The sequence below is a fragment of the Scomber japonicus genome, chromosome 7 (genome assembly GCF_027409825.1).
Source record: "Scomber japonicus isolate fScoJap1 chromosome 7, fScoJap1.pri, whole genome shotgun sequence".
NCBI lineage: Eukaryota > Metazoa > Chordata > Actinopteri > Scombriformes > Scombridae > Scomber > Scomber japonicus.
This window is the reverse complement of record NC_070584.1, coordinates 26,840,207-26,865,245: the sequence shown is the minus strand read 5'-3', so window position 1 is coordinate 26,865,245 and position 25,039 is coordinate 26,840,207. Positions and strand designations below refer to the sequence as shown.

Below are 25,039 nucleotides of genomic sequence, written 5' to 3'. Positions count from 1 at the left end.
TGAAGTGAGTCTGGGATTACATGAAGATTTAGAGGCAGCTGAGACAGCCTGGATCCACAGAAGAACATCTTCTCTCCAAGATGGTTGGAACAACCTAGCTGCCAAGTCAGAGGCGGTCCTGGCTAGTCTTGCGCCCTGGGCGGACCGACTATCGGCGCCCCTCCCCACAAATCCTTCATAACACAAAAAATAAGATAAATAAATGAAATATAGTATGTAAACACCAAAGTAAATTACACACATCCGTCATCATACAAATGAATAAAACAAAATAAATAAATGAAAAATACTAATAATTAACGTAATCTGACAGACTTTCACCCTTTTTACAACTGGCATTAAAATGTTTTGTGGGTGATTAGATTGCTATCAGGGAGTTCTTGACCACATGAAAGTGCAGGTGTAAAGTTACTTATTTATTTATTGCATTTTCACATAATCCAATAACTTACATGTAGCTATAGCGGGTATGTATTAATTTTATAAATGTATTATTATTTATTTGGAAGCAGCAGTTTGTGTTGTGTGGCCTGGGATCATAATCATCACAGGTCAGTCTACCCCCACCCCCCCTTGCTTTTCCTCTGAGAATGAGGGTAGCCTATTAAAGCCCATAGACTGTAAGATAAGTTAAGATAAGTTAAAGCCTTGGATGTACATCCATGGCTGAGGCTGTATCTGTTGACTGTATGTTATCACAGTGGAAGGCTAAGCTCGAGGGGTGTGGCGATGACATGATCGAAACGCAGGTATGCGTCTTCACCATCCACACGAACACTCTAGGGCTGCGTTTGCGATGTTTTCACCCTGGGACCAGGCTGTAAACGCTTACAGTATTCGTTTGGACGATCGGCCAAAACGATGCAAAACATCTGCGTTTAAACCAAAAAAAAAGTGTCTCCGTGTGGATGGCCCCTGAGACTCACTCACAACCTGCTCACAGCCTCTGCAGTCGCAAGTTGATCCCCCGCCCCCTCCCCTTTGCCTTTTCTTCTGACACACACAGCCTGTATATATGACTCTCAGCAGCAAGTTGACATGATAGTAGGGGCGCCTCATCGCCCACTGCACCAACTTGATGTGGAAATGAGCGTATTAGTCTAGAAAACTGGCGATTTTTTTTTTGTTTTTTTTTTTGAGAGCGCTCGTGCGCCCCCAAGTAGATTGCGCCCTGGGCGGTTGCCCACTTTGCCCATAGCAAAAACCGCCACTGTGCCAAGTACATTGAAGAACTGTGTGCAGGGGTCTAGAGGATGAATGGTGCTCACACCAAATATTGTTTTAATTTAGGTTAAATGATAGATAAAACTATTCATGGCATTATTTCTGAGAGCATCCTCACTTTACTTTTGCACAGTAGCTACTGGCTGGCATGTTTCTCATAATTTCCTCTTCCAAGTTCAGTATTTATAAATATATAGACCTACACTGACATATTCCACACACCCTTGCTTTTTTTAGATTAAAACAAACATTATATACATAACAGAAGGTGACTCATTTCAAAGGTTATGTTATTTTAGAAATCAAGCAGTACAGACGTAGCCAACCCTTGTACTGTAGGGGGCGGGATAGCTCAATAACTGGCACGTCAAGACATAGCCTACTGCAACTGGAATAATTTAGAACATTTTTGACACAATTGACAAGTGTTCTGTATAAAACGTGACTTTCGAGCATCAGTGACTCGGTTCAAAAAGTCTCCGCCCCCAAAATCCTGTTTTATCCCGTTGATTGGTCGCTCATGTACGCCTCAGCAGTAGTACCAACATTTCCGATGACACTTGAAGGCAGCAGCAGTGTACTCCTAATTGGAGTCAGATTTTCTGCGCTTTTCAGAGGAGTGGCTTCTCCAAAAACTGCTGCTTCACCCACGAGAGGACGGACTCATCTTCCTACCAGATGTACGGGTGAGTACTACCGTAAACAGCTGGATTAAAAAAAACACACTAAATCTTTAAGAGTCCGAGTGGTTTGGACTCATTTTCTAAACCTGAAGCCATGTTTTGAGGTGTTTTTTGCGCACTTAAGTGTGAGGTAAGTTAGCGTGAAGTTACCTGAAAAGTTTTGGTGTCGCTCCTGTTGTTTTCTAGTGAAAATTACCCTGTCTTTAACTTTAATTTTTCCTCACTGCAACCTAACTACTTCAAACTTTTACACCGTTTCGAGTTAGTATTTAAGCAGGGTGCAAAACCTTTTTTTTGTTTGTCCACCGACCAAAATGGTCAGTGAATGTCTAAAATTTGACCAGTAACTACCATTGTTTTTTGGCTTAGTGAGTGAAGCAAATCTTCCAGACACTTGCATACTTTACCAGCACTTATTTGGCTGGTGGCTTATTTTGGAAGTCCTGATTCATGCCAACAGAGAAAAGCGTCACTCTACTTCATTATCTGCCTTTAGTAAAAACAACGAGCATGTGATGGCATGTTCACGCTAATCTGACTCATTTTAATTACAGCTTTTCTACTACACATTTCCCAAACACACACACACACAAACACACACTCATAACATCATGAGACTTGACGGGATTTTGAACATGGGTTTTCAGTTCCCCTATTTTAGGGGATATTTATATTCTTTATTTAGCACTTACTACCCTTAGGCTACTTAAAATATGGTAAGCAGCAATAATAATTTATCAAATGTAGCTACCCTGATAGTTTTTCATGTACTGGTGCATTTTTGAGTGTATTTTTATGTCACTTTTTGAAGAAGTTCAAGCAAGTAACTTAAGGAATGGCAATAATTACACAGAGTAGCCCACAGTTATGGTGCTGTAGCTCATTTTCCCATTTAAATGTGCTTGTAACCTCATTTTCCCATGTGTGGTTGGGGGTTAAGTCTCTAATGATTCTCATAAGATTTCTTAAAAAAGAAAAACATGGTCATCACTTTGGAGAGCATCTTTTAATTGGAGAGGGATTGGTTGGGTGTGTTCATATTGAAAGGGTTATGGTTTAGGATGCCACTTTGGGCATTTTTATCATGAGTATATAAGGTTACTCAGAGCTAAGGGTGTACAATTAGCTGTTTTATGCACGTTTTACTTCTTCTTCTCTACTAAATAAAGTAGAAATGAAAGTAAAACAGTAGACTTCTAAAACTACAGGGCTGTGATGTGTGCTTACTTTGTAGAGATGTAGAGAGAATGACTTATTAACTGCACTCATTTAATTAATTTGACAATTAACACACACCATCTCTCCCCACAAATCAGAGGTTTACTAGGTTTAGAGCAATAGTTAACTGATGACTTTGAGATTAAATCTAGGTTTACATGACATGAAAAGGCAAGTATTTGGTTTCATTTCTGTCTTGCTTTGTTTTTTCATAGTCACTCACATGTCTCCGCTCCCGTTGAATTTGATTCACTTCACTGTTTCTTGATAAGTTGCTAAACAGTGTAACATGGTGAGAGGCAGTGAAAATGAACTTGGGGGAAAATGTCCCCGCAAAGTTAAATGTTTATGTGAATGTGGTTGATCATCCATTTTGCCCTCTGCACTGAAATTGTTGCAGCTCACAGCTTTTCATAGTGAAATAGATTGTGAAACAAATATAATAACATTCTTCACCAGCATGTTTATTTTTTCTTTGCTTTGTTAGCTCACACCCATGCCTCAAATACACCACCGGAAAAAAAAAATCATGTACAACATGCAGACGGGTCAAAAAGTGAAGTCGCCATTACAGACTCATGATCTAACTGACTGAACATTGTGTAATTGTTGCCAGACTTTGTGGTCTCAGCATCAGAAACAGCTGCCCCCTGGGATTTTTGGATGATGCAACCCAAAAAAAATCACAACAGTCAGCTGGAAAGCACACAGGAGAATGGATTCAGTCAAGCCAACAAGGAGGCAAACAAGTCCAGAACCGCTCAATGCAAAAGTGTGCCCAGAAGAGATAACAAAACGCTCACAGTGGGCACACCATCAGCAAAACAGGAGGGAGGTGTGAGGAGTGGATAAAATGTTGCTCGGCTTGTTGAATCTTAAGTTTCGTGGGAACTTTCCGCTTCATTTCAAAGATACGGACTGGTGCACTGTGATACTGTGATATCATGTCTAATCATCATCTGTATGCTGAGCATTGTCCCTGGTGGGGTAATATATGTCTGCAGTTTTTTCTGATACTTTAAGCTAAATAATGGCATGTAACAAAGCAGTATCACACCCAGCTAGGTTTATTTAACAAAGTGGCCACAGAGTCTTCTGTCTATCCTACTTATTTATCCTTATTAATGACTTAAATAAACACCCTCACAACTGTCAGTATTGCCTTGAACAAAGGTCAGAGGAACCAGTTTATAGTGCACCATGAGCAGTAGGGCTGGGCGATAAAACGAAAATTTATCGATACAGAAATTTACGACAATAACCGACGTCATTTTGCCCATGTCGGTATATTCGGTTTTTAACCTCCTAACACACGCTGTTCCGTCTACGGGACGGGACGGATGTTAGGAGGTAGCCACAAGTTCTTCTGAATATTTTAAACACCAACCCTTAAACATATATATTCATGCCGTACATTGTTAGAAAGCTTAGATTCTCCTGATTCATTCAAGACCACTCACGATTTATATGGTTGCTCACAGCCGTAATAGTATTAGCGATTAGCTCGGCTAGCCACTCGGCTAAGTAAGAAAAGCTATAATGCTACATACCTTCAAAGTCTTCCCTTTATCCACAACGATCATCTTATGGCTCAGGACTTTCTGTACAGCTCGCCAAGTATCCATTCTTGTGAAATATGAAATCCGTTTCCATAAAACCGGAATACTTTCCTCAATATGTCAACATGTATTTAGTCCAACACGTAACATAATAACACAAATAACAAACCATATACGGTCCGTTTACGTCATTTCCTGACCTGCACGTCTGTGCAGAGTACACTTGACTAGATGTTTACGACCGTGAGCCTCTCCTGCTTCTGACGACACCACACACAAGCCAATCAGTGCTTAGGATTAGGCAGCACATGTCTCCAAAGCCAATGAGGACATGTGACCGACGACAACGTGGGTTTGATTGACTGCTGTTCCAGCCAATGGAAGTATTCGGTGAAATGAAGTTGATAACCTTTTAGCCAATAGTCTGAGGTTTCCAATGGTGTATGACACTAAGCTATCAGGTTTGGCTGTCCATAAACAAACTCCAAGCGTAACTGGCGTGCGCCCGGTGCGTAAAAGAGTTGAACCATATCATTACGCACTCGGCATTTTAGTACACGGTTGGTTCTTCTTCGACTTGACATATGACTTATAGATAGATAGATGGATAGATGGATAGATGGATGGAGGACAGTTCAAACGTTGAAGGGGCAGCTGCAGCGCCGGCGGCGGAGGTACACCTGGTGGAGGAGGAGGATGAGCAGCAGCTTGTTCCAGAGACAGAAAAACGCGTCTTCAATCGTGTGGCAACATTTTGGTTTCAAAAGGGAAGATACTGCTCAGAAAGATGTAAAATGTAAGTTATGCAAAAACACTGTCGTCACCAGCCAGGGCAATACATCTAACCTTGGAGTGGAGCAATTATGCTGCCACAGCCCCATCTAGTGGCGGGGTGGTGGTAGTCAGAGCGATAGATCTAACATGTTATATCTATCGCTCTGGTGGTAGTTATCGTCCATTTATCGTTATCGAGGTGAACTGCTCAATATATTGTGATATTGATTTTAGGCCATATCGCCCAGCCCTAATGAGCAGCAATGAACATAATTAAGCTGTTAGAGCATCTCTGATTCAAGGGCATTCCCATCTGCATCCATTCAAAACTACTTGATTGATTGTGTTTATGTTTGCTAATGAATGAGACGTTGCAGTTGTGATCACTCCGTGTCAGTCAAGTGTTGTGTTTACTTCTGCTCACTAGCTCCAGTTTCCAGATAAGCGCTGGGAGCGGGATAGTATGACGGCTGAATTCTTGTTTCGATTGAGTCCAGGCCTTGTAGTATTCAGAGTGTCCTGATGACATGGTTTGATGTATCTTAGTGTAGTTTGAAGTGCTTGTTTTTTAAGCATCATGCTGCATTCATTCAAGCTCTTGTTAGGACTCCTGGTTTGACTGTCATGTATGGCATCGTTTCTTACTGCATGAAGGACAGGCAGCATTTACTTCATGTCCGCCACAGGTAGGCTGCATGTGTACTGTGTCTGGTTTGTGAGGTAACATTAAGAGCAATGTAGTATTTCCATGTATTTCTGTGTTGTAAAAGCAGTTTAAAAGCCTGAAAACTTTAATTTTAGAATAAACTTATGAGTCTAAATATTTGGTATGGATTACAGCTGAAACAAAATGAACAACATTTAAGATAATCAAATTATTGCAGTGCATAATCATACTTTTCAAGCTAAAGTCATTCAATTTTGTGGCTCCAACTTTTTTATTTCTTTCACCTTTCACTTTCTGTCTAGTAAACTGAATAGTTTTGGGTTTGGGGGTTTTAATTTTGATAATTAGACTATGTCAGCTTGAAACTGTGATGTTATTTTTCATTCTTTTTCTAAGTTGATTAATTGAATATTATCAAGCATAAATCAACAGCGAAAATAATTGTAAGTTGTTGACTATTGATTTCAAAGTGTATATCATTGTCAAATATAGAATTGTTGTTCAATAATATATCAATGTATTCAAGACTCTTATATAATACAGAATCTTATTGTAGTACTCTGCTTGCTTTTACAGTTATATTTACATATCTGTGTGCTCATCTGTGTAGTTGTGATAAACAACACTGGTCTCCTCAGTAAGCTCTTCTGTGGCAGTAATGTGACACCTTATTGGCTCAGTGATGAATGAAGCTGAGTAGACTACAGGAGGTCTTCACTAGCCAAAGTGTAAATATTTCATGGCACATAACTGAAGCACCTGATTTCAGGTGTATTCTCATTGTGTCAAAGGGTTATACAGTATTGCACCACCAGTATTGTGATGTTGAGTATTACAGACAGTACAAGCCTAGACAAGTCCTTGTACGATCCGCACGTCTTCTACTTGATGGATTCCACTCTCTGCTTTAAGTAACTGGGACCAGAGACCAGCCTGCAGCTAAGTCACACGAGATGATAGCCAGACAGTTGCTGGTCCAGTTTTAAATGCTAGTGGTGGTATCTTTCCAGATTGGAGCGAGCAGGAAGATTGTGCTCATCCACAAACAGCGAAGATGAACTGCATTAGGACAGCTGCAGTGAAGGTGTCTCTGTGCTCTTAAGTAATTTTTAAAGCCAAGAGTGCAATTATCGTAACAATCCTGAAACATTTCCACATGCACTGAGGTTGTGTGATTCCTAACATTTGCCCTCATTATGATGACTGAGCTGGCTTTTGGCAGCTGGCAGCTTTAGTTCCACATGGCCTATTCGTGTCCTTGCGGTGAACCCAACGGCTGAGGCAGTGTTTTTATTCTCCCCCTAGAGGGCACGTTGGTCCAGACGTCTTAATTCTGACAAGTGGATTTCTCTGGATTGGCCACAGCTGAGTTAATAGAAGCTCTTGAGAAGGGGTTTTGAAATGGTGTGAATTCATGCCAGGCTTTATTTTTCTAATATTAAATCGTCCCTTTGGGGTTTACCTCAAGATATTGAGAATTATGAAAATCCAATAATGAATAATTCATCCAATTAAAGACCTGTATTATTGTACAGGTAAATTATTCTTGAGGTGTCAATAGTAGTATTGCTCGTCAGTCTGCTGCTGAATGATTATTTAATGTAGTGTTAAGCAAATAGCTTTAAGGTTCACTGGAGCCACTTAAAGTGGCTATAATTACCTCTGAGCTGTGGCCTAATTGGAAGTGACACACACCATCAGGTGGCTTAAAGATGCAGGTTACTAGTGGCTAAGTGATTTAAAGAAATACAAAAATCTGCTAAACATAGCAACCTAGCTGACCACTCTCTCACCGGTCATATCTGCTTGGTAACAACCTGGTGTTAATCTGCATTTGTGGAAATAAAGATTTCCGGTCCTGACACCTGACCACTGAGGGTCGGCGTGAACGCTGAGCGGATTAAGTCCTTTTGTTCTTGCTGTTGCCACAAGTTAGCTGAGCTCTTTTTAGAGACGGCAGCAGATCCAAGGGAGACAGCGTTTTCTTTTATTTTTATGAAAGTGGGACACAGTGCCTGCGTGCGTTATGTGTATGCACGTGAAGGAAGAGAAGGTAAAGGTTGTCGTGCTGAAAGAGCTGCATTTGCTTCAGAAACTGATCGAGCTTGAAATGTCCGTCGTGTCAAACTGCCTGGAGTGCATCAGAATGGGAAGAGGCAACAGGTATGTTAGTCTGGGTGTAAGCACTTTATCCTTTTTTAGATTAACAGTCTTGGCAGATTCAGACATGCACGAGTGAACTTTGATTGAAAAGCTGTCCAGATATTTTAGAGCCATTTTAAAAAAACAAACAAAAAACCCCATGGATTTCTTTTTTTAATCCATTTCTCTACAGTCTCTACATAAGCTTTCACATATAAAAAGAGGTTGAAAGGAGATCTCTGTTGTCCAGTAGAGATGAAATGCATTCTTATTTACTTACATAACTGATCTTCATCACCGAGGTGTGTGGAAACTGTGTTCCTTTGTGCAGGAACCAGACAAAATAACAAACCCGTTAATACCTCCATAGTGTTTCTTTCATCTGCTGGGAGGGGCAGAACTTAACTACAACCTTAACCATCAATTTTTTAAAGCGGTGGTAGAACCCGTTGGGCACACGAGACAGACTGGGAGGAAACATGCTGTCTGTCTGGGAAGCTTAATACTGGCTACGCGTAATCAGGCAACCCATTGACAGCTGACGTTGAAAACAAGTCTTATGTAAACTTTTCATGCTGAGAAATGTTTTTGTTTTCATGTGAAGTGCACTGAAATCATTGCAAGTTATATAAAGAAAACACCCGATTAGCTTTTTAAAATGTTTGTATTTCCTGATGAATTCAGTCTGGAAAATGTAATCTGTCTAAATCTAAATACAGAGAAGGAATCCAAAATATAGGAGTCAGTTGTCTGGACTTTTTATCTTTAAAATTAAAACTGCACCCTTCAGATGAAGTTGATGTTTAACTCCTCTCAGAATGAACTCATGCATGACAGGATATGTTTGACAATCTTATGACGTAATCCCGTACACTCACTTCGTTCCCTTTTCACTGACAGTTGGAAAAAAAAAAGGGAGGGAATGATCGTATTTTCTAGGAAGGGTGTGGGAGTCATAAAATGCTGGTCCTCTCACCGCAGACGCATTTGAGTTTACGTTGTGTTCGTGGTTAAAATGTTAAAGGCACACATTTTCATTCCAGGGTAATTTTGGAGTTTTTAAGCCTCAGTGTTCATGACAGGAAATGCTTTGTCTCATTTTGAGTTTACAGTTCTTGACTCTTCAGCTTTTAGATTATGACTGGTTTCAAATTAACATAAGGCTGTTAACAATAGTGCTGATATAATTTGCTGATTAATCGATTTAGTTTATGGACAAAAAACATTGACCAGTTGTAACCTCTCAAATTGGCTGCTTCTCTATTTTTTTCTCTCTATGACATTTAATTAGCTGAGCAAAAGTAAGTTGATAAGTAAGCAAGTTGATGAAAGGATGTGAATCTGTAGAACTGAAACTTGGATATCCCGGTTTTGGTCCATACAAATCACAAACAATGTCTTACAAAAGCTCCATCGTGCACATGTTTTTCTCCTGTGGGAACATTTTTAATTGAGAGGTGTCGTGAAAAGAGTTGTAAACCTGAAGATGAGTCATGGGTTTTTTACTTTTATGGTAATTAGGGAGTTTCAGTTTGGTTTCAGTTTTTAGAAAGACAGACCCTTACTTCTAATTGGCTCTTTTGTCTGGAGTTTAACCTAATTTGTTTATTATTCCCCTAGTTTTCAATAAGTCAAACACTTTGCAATATTTGACTATACTCGACAATCTTCACTGAGGTTGTTGTTTCAGTGATTCCCAGTAGACTTCACTTTCATGTGTCACTTCCCTACAGGATGGAGTCGTCATGTCTGGACCTGGCGCTGGAAGGCGAGCGGCTCTGTAAGGCTGGTGACTACCGAGCCGGTGTGTCTTTCCTAGAATCCGCCATCCAGGTTGGAACAGAGGACCTCCAAATCCTCAGCGCCATCTACAGTCAACTGGGAAATGCCTACTTTCACCTGCAGGAGTATAACAAAGCCCTGGAGTACCATCGCCATGATCTCACACTTACTAGGTAAAACAGTTTCTCCACCATGTCCTCCTTTTGAACCCTTTTGTACACATTAGCTACTGCTGGTGAGTCTGACCTGGTTTAGTAACCCAACAAGTCTTTTATCCAGGTCTGACACATAAGCTCATTTTCTTTTTACCTTTTCTCCTTCCATGATTCAATGGCATAACAACATGCAGGACGCAGAATTGCTACCTGCAACTTTACATTGCTTTCTTCCACTTTAAATATTTACTAATATTCCAGTCTAATAATTTCCTAATTTTTCTTCCTGTTTTGCAATTTATTTAAATGTTTCTCTTGTCACTCAGAACCATTGGAGATGAACTTGGTGAGGCCAAAGCCAGCGGTAACCTTGGGAACACATTAAAGCTTTTAGGACGGTATAATGAAGCAGTGGTTTGTTGCCAACGACATTTGGATATCACCAGAGCCATGTATGATAAGGTGAGTCATAATACTGACTGAAATTTTAGAAATGCAGTAACATTAGTTGAAGTGGAAAATTCCTTCAGTGCTTTTATCTCAGGCAGCTAAAAATGAATCAAAAGAGTTCAGTCAGTGACTAAAAGGCCCATTTTCTTTGATTTGAATAAATGTATTCATATTTGTTTTCAGTCATACCACAACATGTTCTGCAACAGTTTGGTTATGCATGATGACTGCAAAGCGTCCACATACCAGTATCTAGAATAGTTTGCCAGCACACATGCAAACAAGAAGGTCTGGTGTCAGTGTATTTTTAAGTATATAATTACAACATTGGTCACTCTGGTTTTGGTCTGTGAAAACCTGTTGTGCGTCTTGTAGGTTGGGCAAGCTCGAGCGCTGTATAATTTCGGGAACGTGTACCATGCCAAGGGCAAGGGCATCTGCTGGAGTGGAGCGGAGCCAGGAGAGTTTCCAGAGGAAGCGAGAGTTGCTTTGAGGAACGCTGCACAATACTACGAGTGAGTTTGTATCACTGTTTACATCTAAACATTGATGTTGTTTTTTTTTATTACCAAAGACCTGAGCGACGATACAAGTGGCCTGATGGTTCAGTGGCAGTACCTCAGCTGAAGGATCACATGTATGATCCACACAATATGCATCATACTGTATATCTATCTATCCATCTATCTATCCATCCATCCATCCAGAAAAAAAAAAAAAAAGTTGTTCACCATTGCCCTTTCCATCGGCCTGTAGGTAGAAATCTCTGTAAAAGCAAATACTGTTGAGAATGTTACATTGTAGTGACTACCACCGGCATGCAGCCACGACAGTATTATACAGTGTATATACAAGAGATGTAATTATTGACCTTGGGGATGGTAGTTTGATAAAATTATCCAGAGTCAAGGTCAGTTTACTAGAGTTTTAACCGCATCTTGCAGGCTTCATCATCCACCACAATTTGTTTACTTTTCATAGTTGGTTTAGTTGTCAAGACCTGGAGTGCTTGCTCTTTCAGATCAGTATCATATGTATATTTATATAGTCATAGTTTTTAGTACTGTAGGTAGGTGAAGTGTTGATATCTGAGCCATCTCCTATAGAAAATCAAGCAAGTCTGATTTATTTCTTTGCTCTTTAAAAAGCCTAAGTTTATATGACTTGGCTCAGTGAATTCACAGAAACCAGAAATAAATTATTGTTCTTATGTTAAGTGCTCATTGGCTTTTTCAGGCTCTTGCATGAACCAAAAATTGTACTAAAGACTCAACAAAAAGGATTGTTATTTCTGTGAAAGTCCTTCATATGTGAATTTGCTATATTTAATATGTACACAACCATCTCTTTGTTATCCTTGATTTTACAAAGAGCAAACCTGAGCCTGGTGAAGGAGTTAGGCGATCGAGCAGCCCAGGGTCGCACATATGGAAACCTTGGTAACACATACTATCTGCTGGGGGACTTTGAAACGGCAGTAGCAGCACATGAAAAGGTAAGCGGCAAGCTACTAGTGAAAGTCAGAAATACATCAGAAGGTGATATAGGGTTATTTCAATTTGTTTGAAAGTTTCTATCCACACAAATGTTTTTAGTAAGGCTGCTCTCCCTGTCTTGATTACATCAAAATGTTGCCTGTTAATCCTGACCTTGATGGCATTAATGTGCACCCTACTGTTTGTTGTCCTGTTTGGCAGCGGCTACTCATCGCTAAAGAGTTTGGGGATAAGTCTGCTGAGAGGAGGGCACATTGTAACCTTGGTAATGCTCACATATTCCTCAGCCAGTTTGAAGTGGCAGCTGGTCATTACAAGTAAGTAAACCAGAGACTCAATACGTCAGTCATTAGTCAACAGTCATCCATAACAACAATAGATATGTGCAATACTACACACAAATATTGTTGTTTTTTTGTTGTTGCCCAAGAGCAGTAACTAATTGAAATGAACAGTTTTAATCACTTATCCTAGCATTTTCTTGACAGAAAAGCCCTACGAAAATAGCAAGAAAGAGAAAAAAGAAAAGATAACCATCATTCTCCTGCACCCACCCTAGAAATTCTTTGACCTTTTCCCCCCCTTCTGTTGCGCCCTCAGGAGGACTTTGCAGCTGGCCAGGCTTTTGAAGGACAAGGCGGTGGAGGCCCAGGCCTGTTACAGTTTGGGAAACACCTACACACTACTGCAGGACTATGAGAGAGCCATTGATTACCATCTCAAACATCTGGTAATTGCTCAGGACCTCAATGACAGGTATCAGCCATAAATGCCATTTGTTGTCAGCCTTTGAAGTATAATGAGAATGCACAGTTTGAATGTTGGTGTCAGAAAAAAAAATGTTGTCTTGCTTTTTTGATTTAAGGTCATGAACACATAGCTATAGAGGTGTGGTGTCAAAAATAGCAAATTTACATACACTTAGAGAACCTCAGCAAAGAGGTCTGTAATTGGATATGGTCAATTTGTAAAACATAATTCACTTTAATAGATTGAATATAATGTTAGTTGTAACCTAGACCCATTACAACATTAAAAACAAGCAGATATAATTAGCTATAACCTTTTTAGAAAGGATCATGCAGTATCATCATATAGTAGAGGCTTCTCCTCTACTACATCACTGCTAACAAGGTAATGCTGTAGCGTGGAAGTACCTCTTTGTTTATAGTCTTAGGAAAAGGAAGTATGGTTTCTGGTAGTATAAATGTGCTCAGCCTTAATATTGTTATACAAGTCACATAAAGGGTGTAAAATTTAATGTAAAAGGAGGGTCAGAAAGAGCTATAAATCCTGTTATTATTGGTTTAAAAGTGTCTCTTCACTCGTACAAATGCCTTCCCTGTAGGTGGAGCTCATGGGATTATTACACTGTATAAAACACTAGAGCCTTTTTGCACACTGTAAAATGTTTACACAGACGAGACACAAACTTGATTCAGGGCTATGATAAATATGGAATTTGCTTTTGTGTCTAAATCGCATGAACTCGTGTTAAAGTCAGATTTATGCGATCATACTGCGATAGCTTGCCCTGCCCAGTCTTGCATAATCTCAGTTGAAGTTGCTCAGCCTGTTTCCCTCTGTGTCCCTCTGCAGAGTCGGTGAAGGAAGAGCATACTGGAGTCTAGGAAATGCCCACACAGCCCTAGGGAATCATGAGCAAGCCATGTACTTCGCGGAAAAACATCTGGAAATTGCTAAAGAGGTGACTGTTTATTGTTTACCTCCCCCTTAGATTCCAGTGAAACACCACCATCTGCTGGTTGTATGTGGAACAGCAGGGAACTGGCAGTCTTCAGCTTGATACTGCATCTGCAACACTTACCTTTCTGTTTCCAAATATAATGTAAAACCTACATTTCTAACACATTTGCAGAGACATGCAACAGAGTTGGTGGACAAACAAGTCAGACAGCCTGTGTGTAAATGAATGCCATCCAGAAATAGTTGGCTCTGTCTCTGTTTACATTGTTTCTCTTACAGTCATTTACTTCATTAATATTAACTTTGGTGTTGTCGATGGTGCAGACTGGAGACAAAAGTGGCGAGGTGACTGCAAGGATGAACTTGTCAGACTTACGGCTGGTTGTAGGCCTGAAGTCCAACCCCAACATCGGTTCCAACATCTTCCGCAACACCAACACAAATAGCTCTGGTCTGCCAGTGAGCCACCAGGGCTTCCTCAACCTCTCAGGTAATTGTATGTTTTAATGTTTCTCAAATTACATGTTTTTCTGTTTTATGTAAAGCACATTGAGTTGCCATTGTGTCTGAAATGCCTATATAAATAAAACTGCCTTGCCTATAAACACACACAACATCGGTCACACTGTTGTATTTGTCATCTTTGTTTAAGGGGCGAAGACTCCAGCAAGGAGGATAGTCAGCACAGAGGACCTGGAAATGAGTCCAAGTCCTGACAAAAATCCAGCTGGCAGTTCACCAGTACCTCCAGTATGTATATGAGTGCTTCACGAGGCACAAACACTTAACTTTGCAATGTCTTTACAAAATACTGGAAGTTTTTTTTTTTTGATCATCCATCAGTATAAGGCACTGGGGTTTCCACTGTGATATTCATTAATTTAGTTTTGTTCTTTTGTTGCAATATTTTAAGCTAGGTAAGGATAAATCACATCAAATCATTTGGCCCATGAAATAGCAAGTCAGCATTTGTAATTAGTCATTAATAAAACTGTGTATCCATGTGCACCCTGAATTTACAGGACTGGGAGGAAGATGTGTTCCCGAAGTCTTCAAAAACAGACACAATTAAGGCTTCCACTAAACTTTTCCTCTTTCATCGGCTAAGAAGCAAGAAGCACAAGAAATTCTCTCCTAAAGGCCAGCATGAAAACGGCACAGAACCCTCAGCACCTGAACTGAACCGACCGGAGTCACCTTTGGTACTTCTAGATATAGTAGATTGTACTGCCTGCATAACATGTGGAACCAGCTAGAAACTATGAAAAAAAGAGACATACTTATACTATGACACAGCCTAACTTCCTCAACAAACTCATGACAATCTTTTTTTATTTTTGTCAAAAGTTCAAAATCCCCAATGAGCTCATCTTAATTTTCTCTCTCTCTCTCTCTGTGCCACAGACCTTCACTGTTGTTAAAAACACATCAGTAAACCACATTGTTTGGTCATTGCAGTGAACATGGCCACTGTTGCTTATGTTGTGTCAATCCAACACAGTTTGTTGCTGTAAATAATTCACTTAGCACAGGAAATCTATGTGCTGAAAAAAACAAATGTGCTAATTACTGCTGTCTAGCATTTGAGTGCCCAGCTGTTTTTTGAAAAGAGCACAATACAGGACAAACTATTGTAGTGTGGCAATGCATGATTATTGTTTTGGACATGTGTTTTCAAACACTCAAATGGTCCAGTGCTCTTTTCACTACTTTGAAAGTTGCCATTTTTAATTGTTTTGCCCTGATTTAAAACTTCACAAATGAAGGCAGCATATACTAACTGCATTAAGATCTGCATGTCTACTGCACAGCTTCTGTTCTGTGGCGTAATTACAATCATATGCTAAACAGAGGCATACTGTTTTTGGTTTAGGAGGTGAGAAAATGCAAAATAGCCCAGTAATCTAAATTGATATAATTGAAACGTACCTCTCTAAGTGGATATTAATGCTCTGTGCCCCTTCTACATTGTTTTATAGTAAAAGCTTGTCCACCACACTGATTACTGTACTATGTTTATTAACAGCACGGGTCACGGGACACAATCGGAGAGGATGGCTTTTTCGATCTCCTCTCTCGTTTCCAGGGCAACAGGATGGATGACCAAAGGTGCTCTCTACTGGATGGCCAGAGCCATGACACTGCCCATTCCTCTCCCTCCTCCACCCCACCTGTAGCTGAAAGGAAATGTGAGTGTTTCCCCTTGTGTTTTATTCCTTATTCACACCATGTCCAAAGAATAGTACAGTTTTCTGATTTGCGTGTCAAGGTGAAATGGAAATCGAAAATTAAGACAAAATTGATCTTTTCTCATTCATCTGCTTGTGGCATTTCTTTCATTGATAACAAGCAAATTACTCGTCATATTCAGAGCATCTGGTGGGACGGTGAGTTAGTGCCCAGAGGCCAATATTACCTTCATGGTGTGAATGCATTATGTCCACACACTTGTCTGTAACTTACTAGATGTTGTGTAAATTAAACCTGTTGTGTTGTTGGTGTCAGATATTATTTAAAGATACTCCACACAAAATCTCTTTGAGTATCAAACACTCTTTATGGAGTATGGTGGTGTCTACGGATGTTTTTGTAGATGGATACTTTTTGTCCTCCCTAAAAACTGGTCACTTATTGGACTGTTCCAATCTAAGCTCATCTCATCACCGCCTCAGTGCTTCTTGTGGGTTGAAACTGTGGATTTAAAAAAGAGAGTTTGACCCTCAAAAGATTTGGGTAAAGTGTCATAGATTTCCATTTCTGTTATCCCAGAGCATCTCCTGTCCTTTTTCCTGTTACCAGTGTAGTTTTATGTTCTACAAAACCAGAATATGATGTTGGTTGGAGTAGTAAAAGGCACAGTTCTCCTTTTTATGTTGTGATTGGCACAAGTGGGATCCACTATTTATTTTAAATCACCCACTTATAATTATCGCTTTCTAGCTATTTTGGAACACGAACCCCCCTTGCAGGATCCTGGTCATTTCCTGGAGCTGCTGGCCAGCTCCCAGGGCCGTCGTTTGGACGACCAAAGAGTCAGCATGAGCCATTTTCCTGGCTTGAAACTCAGCACCTCCAACCCGCCTCGTACACTCTCCACCTCCAGCACAGATCAAGTCCCCACACAAGGTGGTGACATATGATGTATAGCCCATTTTTGTCATCTTCCTCTATCTCACTACTCACATCTTGATTAATGTTGTTTTCTCCTCCCAGCCCCAATCTCCAGTACAGAAACACCTCACACACCCTCCCTATACAGTCGTATCGAGGCCAGCGCTGACCAGCCTGAGGGGGATGATGTCTTCTTTGATATGCTAGTAAAGTGCCAGGTGAGGAAAATGAAATCCAGTATACTGCTTGCAGCCTAAGACATTCAGAATAATATTAACCTCTCAGCATTCATAGACTCTTATGTTGTGACTCAACTATTTCTTTTTTTGGAAACGCCTATGTAATTTGTCTCTAATTATGCAGAAAATGATCTACTAACTGATCAAGAACTGATCAATTTAAGCTCAAGTAAATATTAATTCAGCATTTCACTATTTGAAATTTTCTTCATTATGTACATATTTTGAATTGTTTGCTTTTATGTGCACTGTCAATTATATGCAATTAATTTATTTGAATGTACTAACTGAACACTATCTCTAATATCTCTGAAAACCCTTAATAGAGCATTACTTGCATCCTTTGTTTTTGAAATTCATAGCTATAAATACTTTTCTGGAGTGTGTTCAGTTTGTGTACACAACCTTTCTGTTCAGATAGTGTGGAGCTGAGAAGAAACTTTCTATCAGGATTTAATCAAAATCCATTGATGAAATATCTAAGGCAAACTCTATGCACCATTTTTACTTGAGCCCTGCTGAAACAGTGCTAGAAAAAAACAACAACAACTACTCAGTGTGTTGCTGGGATATGACACATTATGATATTATGTGTCACTGGGATATTATGACAAAGCATCCCAGGTAAGGAAGGCCTACACACAGTCAGTCACTGGTAATCACAGTCTGGAATGACTTACTGTGGTGTCACAATGACACAGGCAGTGATAATCTCATGGGATCAAGTGACTGCTGTTTACAGAGCAAGATGCCACACCTTCTCCCAGTGCATGATGGGAAACAATTGGCTTTACCCTAAACCCTGTGCTAATTGGCTCTCAGGTTCGATCAGCAAGATTGTGTTCACATGGGCTCTTACATTTTCTGTGCATTGTCTATATTTAAATCTAGTTTTTCACAGAATAAAAATTGTACTATGAAGTTTTATTCTTTTTACGGAATAAACTGACTTGTATCACCTAAAGGCAGAATTATTTAAATCCAAAAGTCTCAACAGTATTTTTACTCTTTTCAGTCATTATTTTCATTTTCCATATATTGTCTCTTTTTAAACATTTTTAATGTTCCTTTTAATGTAAAACAGTTATGTAATTTTGTTGTAAGACACTTTGAACTGCATTTCTTGTATGATAGATGCTATACAAATGAGGTTCTTATTTGAGGTGGTATAATATAATATTTAGAAATGAGTAATGTGTTTTTAATAGATGAATATTAAGAGTCTAAATGTAACATGTCAAGGCTACTTGCACCAAGCTTGCAACAGCATCAACTGTGATGTCTCCCATGTTATTTTAGGGCTCCAGGCTGAATGACCAGAGGTGTGCTGCACCATCTTCTCCAACAAGAGGACCAACTGTTCCAGATGAAGATTTTTTCAGTCTCATCTTGCGTTCCCAGTCCAATAGGATGGAGGAACAGCGGGTCCTGCCGCCATCTGGTCTCGCTCAATCCAAACCAGACTGATTTAATGGAGCTATTTTATCATGTTCTCTCAGGATACAAGATGAAGTCACCAAGCTTCCATTATTTTATTATTTTTTTAAATCAAAATTTTGATTTTTAACCCACTCTACTTGACTCTTGCCTTTCTGGATTATCCAACAATGTTCCTGTGAGACTGACAAGAATACATGGGATGCTATGCGGATTCAAGGTCTCAGATAATACAACTGGTCATTGTGACTGAAATTGTGGGATGTTTCACATTCACAAGACCTATGGACTTGTTTTAGCTAGCTGGTAATCACGATTGCTTGTCAGTACCTTTGACGTCTTTCTACTCTGAAAGTATGAATGAAGTCACTCATACAAATTGTTTTGGTTTCACTAAGAGTACTGTAGTCTAGTGTTATAAGCCAAGCCACAGAGATTGGTGATTTTATCTTAGAGATTATGCAATCAAGGAAGCTGGAACATAGCTGGGACTTCTCAGCCCGTTTGTTATTCAGTTAATTCGCCAAAAGTGGAGCATTTGGTTCGAACTTCTCCATCACCTCCTCATCAGAGGGTCAACGGATAAACCTCTTCTGGGGGAATAAATGGACATCTCTACTACCCCCATTTTAAACCTCTTGGTGACTGCTGGGACATTTATAATATGTTTTCCAGATTTTACTTTTGAAGACTGTCAATTTTACATTGTTCACAGAAATTCTACCATGTGAATTTTTGCCATGAACTGATGAATGGGATTTTTTTGCACAAGACTTGACAAGGAACTTACTAGTGTGAGAAAAAAGAAATGTTATATTAGCTTTTATATTACTATAACTTCTCCTGACATTGGAGAAATAAAATTTCATTTATGTTCCAATTTATTTATTTAACCTTGATTTATTATCTCTAGTGTACAACATTGAGAATTTCAGTGTCACAATCTTTTTCAAATAATTGTATTTACAAAGTGTTCTCTGCATCAGTTTTTCAGACTTACAATTCAGTGTCTCATATTCCTTCATTTCTAACTTTCACGTCCACTTAAATTTTGGTCTCTAACACTGGCTCGGGAAAAAAAGTGCTCCATCACACATCAATCTCTAGGGCAAACCTGAGGCACATTATTTTTAGCATAATGCTTCAAAAAGCATTTCCACTGAATACAACTGCATAAAGTGCACATGAAGGCTTACAGTATGTAGCCTGCTAAATATATACAACAAAAATGTGCTATGCTTCTGAAGTCAACCCCTCTTCATTCTTCCTGCATCTGAAATGAAAAAAAAATGTCTCAACTTAGATTATATTAGGTTTTATGTCTAAAGACAACATGCAATATTGAGAAGTCCTTTGACACAGTGTAATTAGTGCTAATAAAGAGAACTCCAAATTGATGTTACCATATAGAAGCAAAGGACACCAGGATACCAATGATGCTAGACTATTGATTTTTCACCCGGGTGAGCTGCATTTGACCTACCTGTTCACGCAGCAGTTAAAGAAGCAGGTGTTGCTCTTCGAGTCAAGTCTGTATACCCCTGATTTTGGCAGATCTTCACACACTGACAGGAATCTTTGCAGTTCTGTCGTTGGTATTCCACTCTCCTGCTGTTGCTAAATGAAACAAGTCAGGGAGTGACAGTTTACACAAGGTGTGAGCGTTAAAGGAAACATTTTAGTCAAAGATGAAGCATTTCTAGAATGCAAATAAACATTATGCCCAGCAAAATAGCAAAATGGTGAACCAGCACCCAAGCAAACATAAATACTAGAGTATCTAGAGTATTAATCAATACCTTGATAGTGTCATAGGTGTCAGTGATGAGTGTGATGAAAAGACTGAGGATCATGTAGATGAAGAGCGAGACAAAGGTATAGAGGTAGACCCTACTGAAAATCCACACCAGGCTGCTCTTTTGCTTCATGTTCTTAAAGGTTGGAAACATGTCGTCTCCATTGATCAGAGAGAACAGACACTCTGACACTGTGTTCAAGGTCCGGAACTAAAACGAGTCGAAGAGGAGAAAAAGTTAGAGGTACGTGATCAATAATATGTCCTTCGTAATTATTGACCACTGAGAATGAACAGAATTTAAAATGATGAATGTTTAGGCCACGGTGAAACCCAGCACATTTTTTCTTTGCACTCTGTAAACACTGCTTGCCTTCTCGTGATACGGTCCAAGGACGATCCAGCCACAAAAACAGTAACTCAGGTAGATTATTCCAGCGCAGCAGATGAAACGGATTACATTTGGGAACGCTGCCCTGAGTGTCAGGATGAGAGTCTGCAAATAATCACAGAACACATGGGAACAGACCTCTGGGAGCCACATACAACAATACATTCTCTCTTGAGAGTACATTCGAGTCAAGCAGTTAATATTTTCCTGTAATTAGGCGCAATCATCACAAATGAGCCTTAAAAAAAAAAAAAAAGAACCTTCCAAAATGTATTTCAAAAAAAGACCTGAGCATGTGGCACAAGGTAGAATCCTGCCCTGCTTCAACAACACACCCTTAAAAACATCTAATTATCTATTGAAACCTGCCCTCTTTCTTCATTTACTAAAAAATATATGAAGAGATGTCTTAAAAAGCAATAATTCTACTGTTGTTCTCTATTCTAAGCACTATGACAATGGTGTGTGACACTCATAAAAACAATTCAACGTGTTCTTTATTCATGAGCTCTCCAGTCGATAAATAAATGTGGTCTTACGTTGTATTTCCGAAAGTAGCCCATGTAGCGGATGACCCCAATCCAAACGAACATGGTGCCTGTACCAAGGAAGATGCTGCACACGTCATAGCTCGTGAGGAGCTAGAGGAAAAGGAGCATGTTTCAAAAATGATGAATTAGATGACCAGACATTGTAGACAGCAGCTAATATTCTGGTAAACCTTTCAAAGTAAATTAAAGGTTGTAATTTACATTTTGATTAAATGGCTTGTTACCTTAGTCTGGATCTCTATCTTGAGAATAGAGCCAATGATGGTCAGCATGTCACTGACAATGATGAGGATGTACCAGCCGTTCACAAACTCAAACCTGTCTGACCATGGGACTTCTTTATCGCTGTGCGTCCTGCAGGAAAGTGTGTACTCCTGTTTAGGGCAAAAGAAAAAAAGTTGTATATCTGTGAAAAGGCAGCAGTCAGGTTTAAAGGACAGGTTCACCATTTTTCAAGTATGTCTTAAAACAACAGTTAGTGGTTTGAAACTGGTTCAGTTTGCTGTAATCAGCATACATCCTTTCTTCATGTGTTTTCAGTGTAAGTGATGGCTGACAAAATCCACAGCCTTACTTTGTGCAAAAATTAAGTTCAGAAGTTTATTTGAAGCTAAATTGAGGCTTCAACAGTCTGAGTTAGTCAAATCAAGTAGATATCTTCCAAAGTTACATCCTTTTTAGTACGAATGTTCCTCTTTCTTTAATTAACCTGCCACTACAGTTCAACTGAAAAACATGAAGAGGACATTTTGTACTAAAGCTTTGTGTATGATTTCTCTCACTTTAGTATAACTATAATGAACAGGTCAGACAACCATACTGTTTCTTAGATCTAAAACTAAACTACTAAACAGAATAAAAAAACATTAGCTGTACTTCAGGGAGAGTTCAGTTTACTTACAAACTGCAGCTGTATCCCATTGAGTATTGAGCGTGTGCAGAGGCAGAAGGAAATGATGCATGTTACGATGATGAGGCAGTCAAACAGGACAGTCAGGAATATGTTCCTAGCAGCTGAAATACAGAAATTAAAATTAGTCTCATGTGAAAAAGGAACCAGCAGTCATGGACATGAGCTTCAAGCAACAAGTGATTTATTTGTATGAACTAAAACTTACACGCTCCAGTTACTTTCCAGTCTCTGCATTCATTGATCTCCACGTCGTTTTCCAGGTCGATCTTTATCCTGCCACTGTGGGCTTGGTTATCAAAAGTGATCTATTAAAAAGGGGTGGTGCAGACAATTTTAACAATGGACTCAATTATTTACAGCCAAACCTAAAAACTAAACATTTACTTGCCAAGACCTAAAGCTAATATTTAACTATGTAAATAGCAGGCGGTATGTGGAAATGCACTTTAAGCCTACTTAGATTTGTACCCTGGAAGTAGCTTCACAAGCTTCACACAGCTGACTCTTTTTGCATTTTAACTGCTATCTCTGCTGTGTAATCATTCAGTGACACAGCAAATCTCTGTCACCTTTAAGGCAGCAATGAAGCAATCAGATGTGTCATTACTGCTGGTAAAAGACAAAGTTTGTGTGACATGATCCACTGCTGTTTACTGAGCCATGAAGACAAGTCAAGTGACCTACAATAACTTTGAAGTCGTAGCAGTCTGGCAGCTCTCGATGTCTCACTGTCTGTAAATTTATGGCCTTGAGGACGAACTCGATTCTGACAGAGAGCATCCTGAAAGACACAGCAAGTACATGAACTGAGAAGGGCTCTCCCATCATACTGTATACAGCCTTACAGGAGAGTGTTGTTTATATACCTTTTGAAATGCAACTCAAAATGTGGAAGGTTTTCCCGTGAGCGCCGCCAATGCATCGGATAAACTTTAATACACTCTGTAAACAAAAGCACAACAAAGATTACAACTGTTTCTCACAATAATCACAAAGAACAGCTGCTTTCAAACATAATGTAAGTATAATTATCCCTAATAATATTAATACTGCATACCAGTATCCACATGTGCATCGATTTCAAAGGTCTCATTTCCAGGATAGAGGGTACCGTTTCTGTAAAAGTCCTGACACATTGACAGGGGGGTAAACTTGCCATCGTTTTTCTCATATTCGTGATTGCCCACTGTGTTGTTGTGCAGAAGTCCAAACTGAAAATGAACAATTAAAGTCTCAGTTAGTTCACAGCACACAGTTTATACAGTTAAAATGTACAAAATGCAATGACCAATTCAAACAACATGTACAAAGTCCTATCCCATGATGTAGCTCATCATGAGAGCTTTTTGCGCAATATAGGCATTTAGAGTAATAAAATTCCAATAATGATTTACAGCAACACAAAAGCAAAAGCAAAAATCTATCATGCAACGTGACTAAAATAACCTGACATCGAAAAATTCCAGCAAATAAAAATTCTTCACGTTTCTTGTAAATACAGAGGAAATAAACAAAAATGCATTGGCCTCAAGTTACCTGTTCGATGACGTAATCAATGTGATCATAAACTTCTGCCTGTCGGTAAACAGCATACGTATCCATACTTCCATCAACATAGTCTTTCAGGAAGAGGTGCTTGAATGTCATCAGATTTTCCTCCCTGAATCTGACAACCATCTGGTTGCTCAGCCCAAAAGACACCAACTGGGACAGGGGAAAGGACTTTTTTAATCAAGATGATGAAACAACACAGTGATAAGCATTCTAGTCATGTCCTAGATTACTACCTGGATAGTAATAATGGCAATTTTGATAATCTGCAGGATTAGTTTCCATGGTTTTCTGCCACGAGCATGGTACTTCTCACAAGGGTTCATAAAATAATATTTGATCTTCCTTCTCAGACACTCCACACTCTCTGGATCGTCCAGGGACTCATGCTGATGGTCTGTCCAGACAGGGTGGATGTCTGTTTCATACACATCATATAAGTCACTGGACTCCTCCATATCTGAAAATTCATAAAACATGGTTAACTTATGTGAAAAATGTCTATGAAAATGTGAATTCCATTACAGAGATCATTTAAATGTGAGGGGAAAAGAGCATGTTCATACTTAAAAACAAAAACACAAAGTATGGACCTGGGTACCAACCAATTGACCATCAAATTAAACAGTCAATCAACTCACTTCAGCATGGAAGGCTTCTACAACTGCAAAATGTAATGCAAGTGCAACCAAATACATTAACCCAGCTGTAAATCTGCTCTTTGTAAAGCCTTCAAAGGTCAGTCTCTGTTTATACACAGTATATTGTGTCAGGGTATGGTGATTCACACCTTACTGTTGTTGTTGCTATTGTTGTTGTATTGAGGAACAAAATAAGATTATAGAGAATAAAAATGGAAACACTACTTAATAAGGAAATCTTAACACTCTACTAATTCAGGCCTCAAAAAAGTTCACATGATCCTATCAATAAAAACTGAACTGACCATTAAACCTTCCACAAAGATAGGATTTATTGCTGGACTGCTGCACTGGATTAGACTGTACAGGTGTACTTGATGAACTTTTCTGACAGGAAATGCTTATTCTTCCTCAAGTGGTTTCCTTGGTAAATATTTCCCCACTAATCACTGCAATGTTTGGCACCCATGTGACTATTCAGGTGTAAAAACGAGGAAATGAAGTCAGCAGTACCGGAGCATTGTTGAATAATACACAGCATATCACATTCTGA

The 25,039-nt window shown here is 39.3% G+C and overlaps 2 protein-coding genes across 2 annotated transcripts; one reads left to right on the top strand and one right to left on the bottom strand.

The window, feature by feature from the left end:
- The first annotated feature begins 1,885 nt into the window (after positions 1 to 1,885).
- LOC128361590 (G-protein-signaling modulator 2-like) lies at positions 1,886 to 18,823 on the top strand. The gene is made up of 15 exons (XM_053322105.1): positions 1,886 to 1,910; positions 10,001 to 10,222; positions 10,531 to 10,666; positions 11,030 to 11,169; positions 12,026 to 12,149; positions 12,352 to 12,467; positions 12,751 to 12,906; positions 13,750 to 13,858; positions 14,182 to 14,347; positions 14,510 to 14,607; positions 14,880 to 15,059; positions 15,884 to 16,046; positions 16,798 to 16,983; positions 17,071 to 17,186; positions 18,507 to 18,823. Exons 1-15 carry the CDS (start codon positions 1,903 to 1,905, stop codon positions 18,672 to 18,674), a joined length of 2,088 nt encoding a protein of 695 aa, XP_053178080.1. The 5' UTR covers positions 1,886 to 1,902; the 3' UTR covers positions 18,675 to 18,823.
- Positions 18,824 to 19,877: 1,054 nt separating this feature from the next.
- On the bottom strand, positions 19,878 to 24,303 carry mcoln3b (mucolipin TRP cation channel 3b). Its single transcript, XM_053322049.1, has 13 exons — positions 24,082 to 24,303; positions 23,831 to 23,998; positions 23,352 to 23,505; positions 23,161 to 23,236; positions 22,979 to 23,075; positions 22,500 to 22,599; positions 22,283 to 22,395; positions 21,606 to 21,755; positions 21,370 to 21,471; positions 20,813 to 20,935; positions 20,444 to 20,650; positions 20,128 to 20,261; positions 19,878 to 19,917 (listed from the first exon to the last, which is right to left on the bottom strand). The coding sequence occupies exons 1-13, from the start codon at positions 24,301 to 24,303 to the stop codon at positions 19,878 to 19,880; spliced, it is 1,686 nt and encodes a 561-aa protein (XP_053178024.1).
- Positions 24,304 to 25,039: the final 736 nt, after the last annotated feature.

Excerpts from the sequence above, each read along its gene's own strand:
- LOC128361590 (XM_053322105.1), top strand. Across the intron at positions 12,150-12,351 it reads CAGTAGCAGCACATGAAAAG|CGGCTACTCATCGCTAAAGA; the intron begins GTAAGCGGCAAG and ends CCTGTTTGGCAG. Across the intron at positions 12,468-12,750 it reads GTGGCAGCTGGTCATTACAA|GAGGACTTTGCAGCTGGCCA; the intron begins GTAAGTAAACCA and ends TTGCGCCCTCAG.
- mcoln3b (XM_053322049.1), bottom strand. The coding sequence starts at position 24,303 with ATGGAGGAGTCCAGTGACTTATATGATGTGTATGAAACAGACATCCAC. Across the intron at positions 21,472-21,605 it reads AGATAGAGATCCAGACTAAG|CTCCTCACGAGCTATGACGT; the intron begins GTAACAAGCCAT and ends CTTTTCCTCTAG. Across the intron at positions 20,936-21,369 it reads GCTACTTTCGGAAATACAAC|ACTCTCATCCTGACACTCAG; the intron begins GTAAGACCACAT and ends GATTATTTGCAG.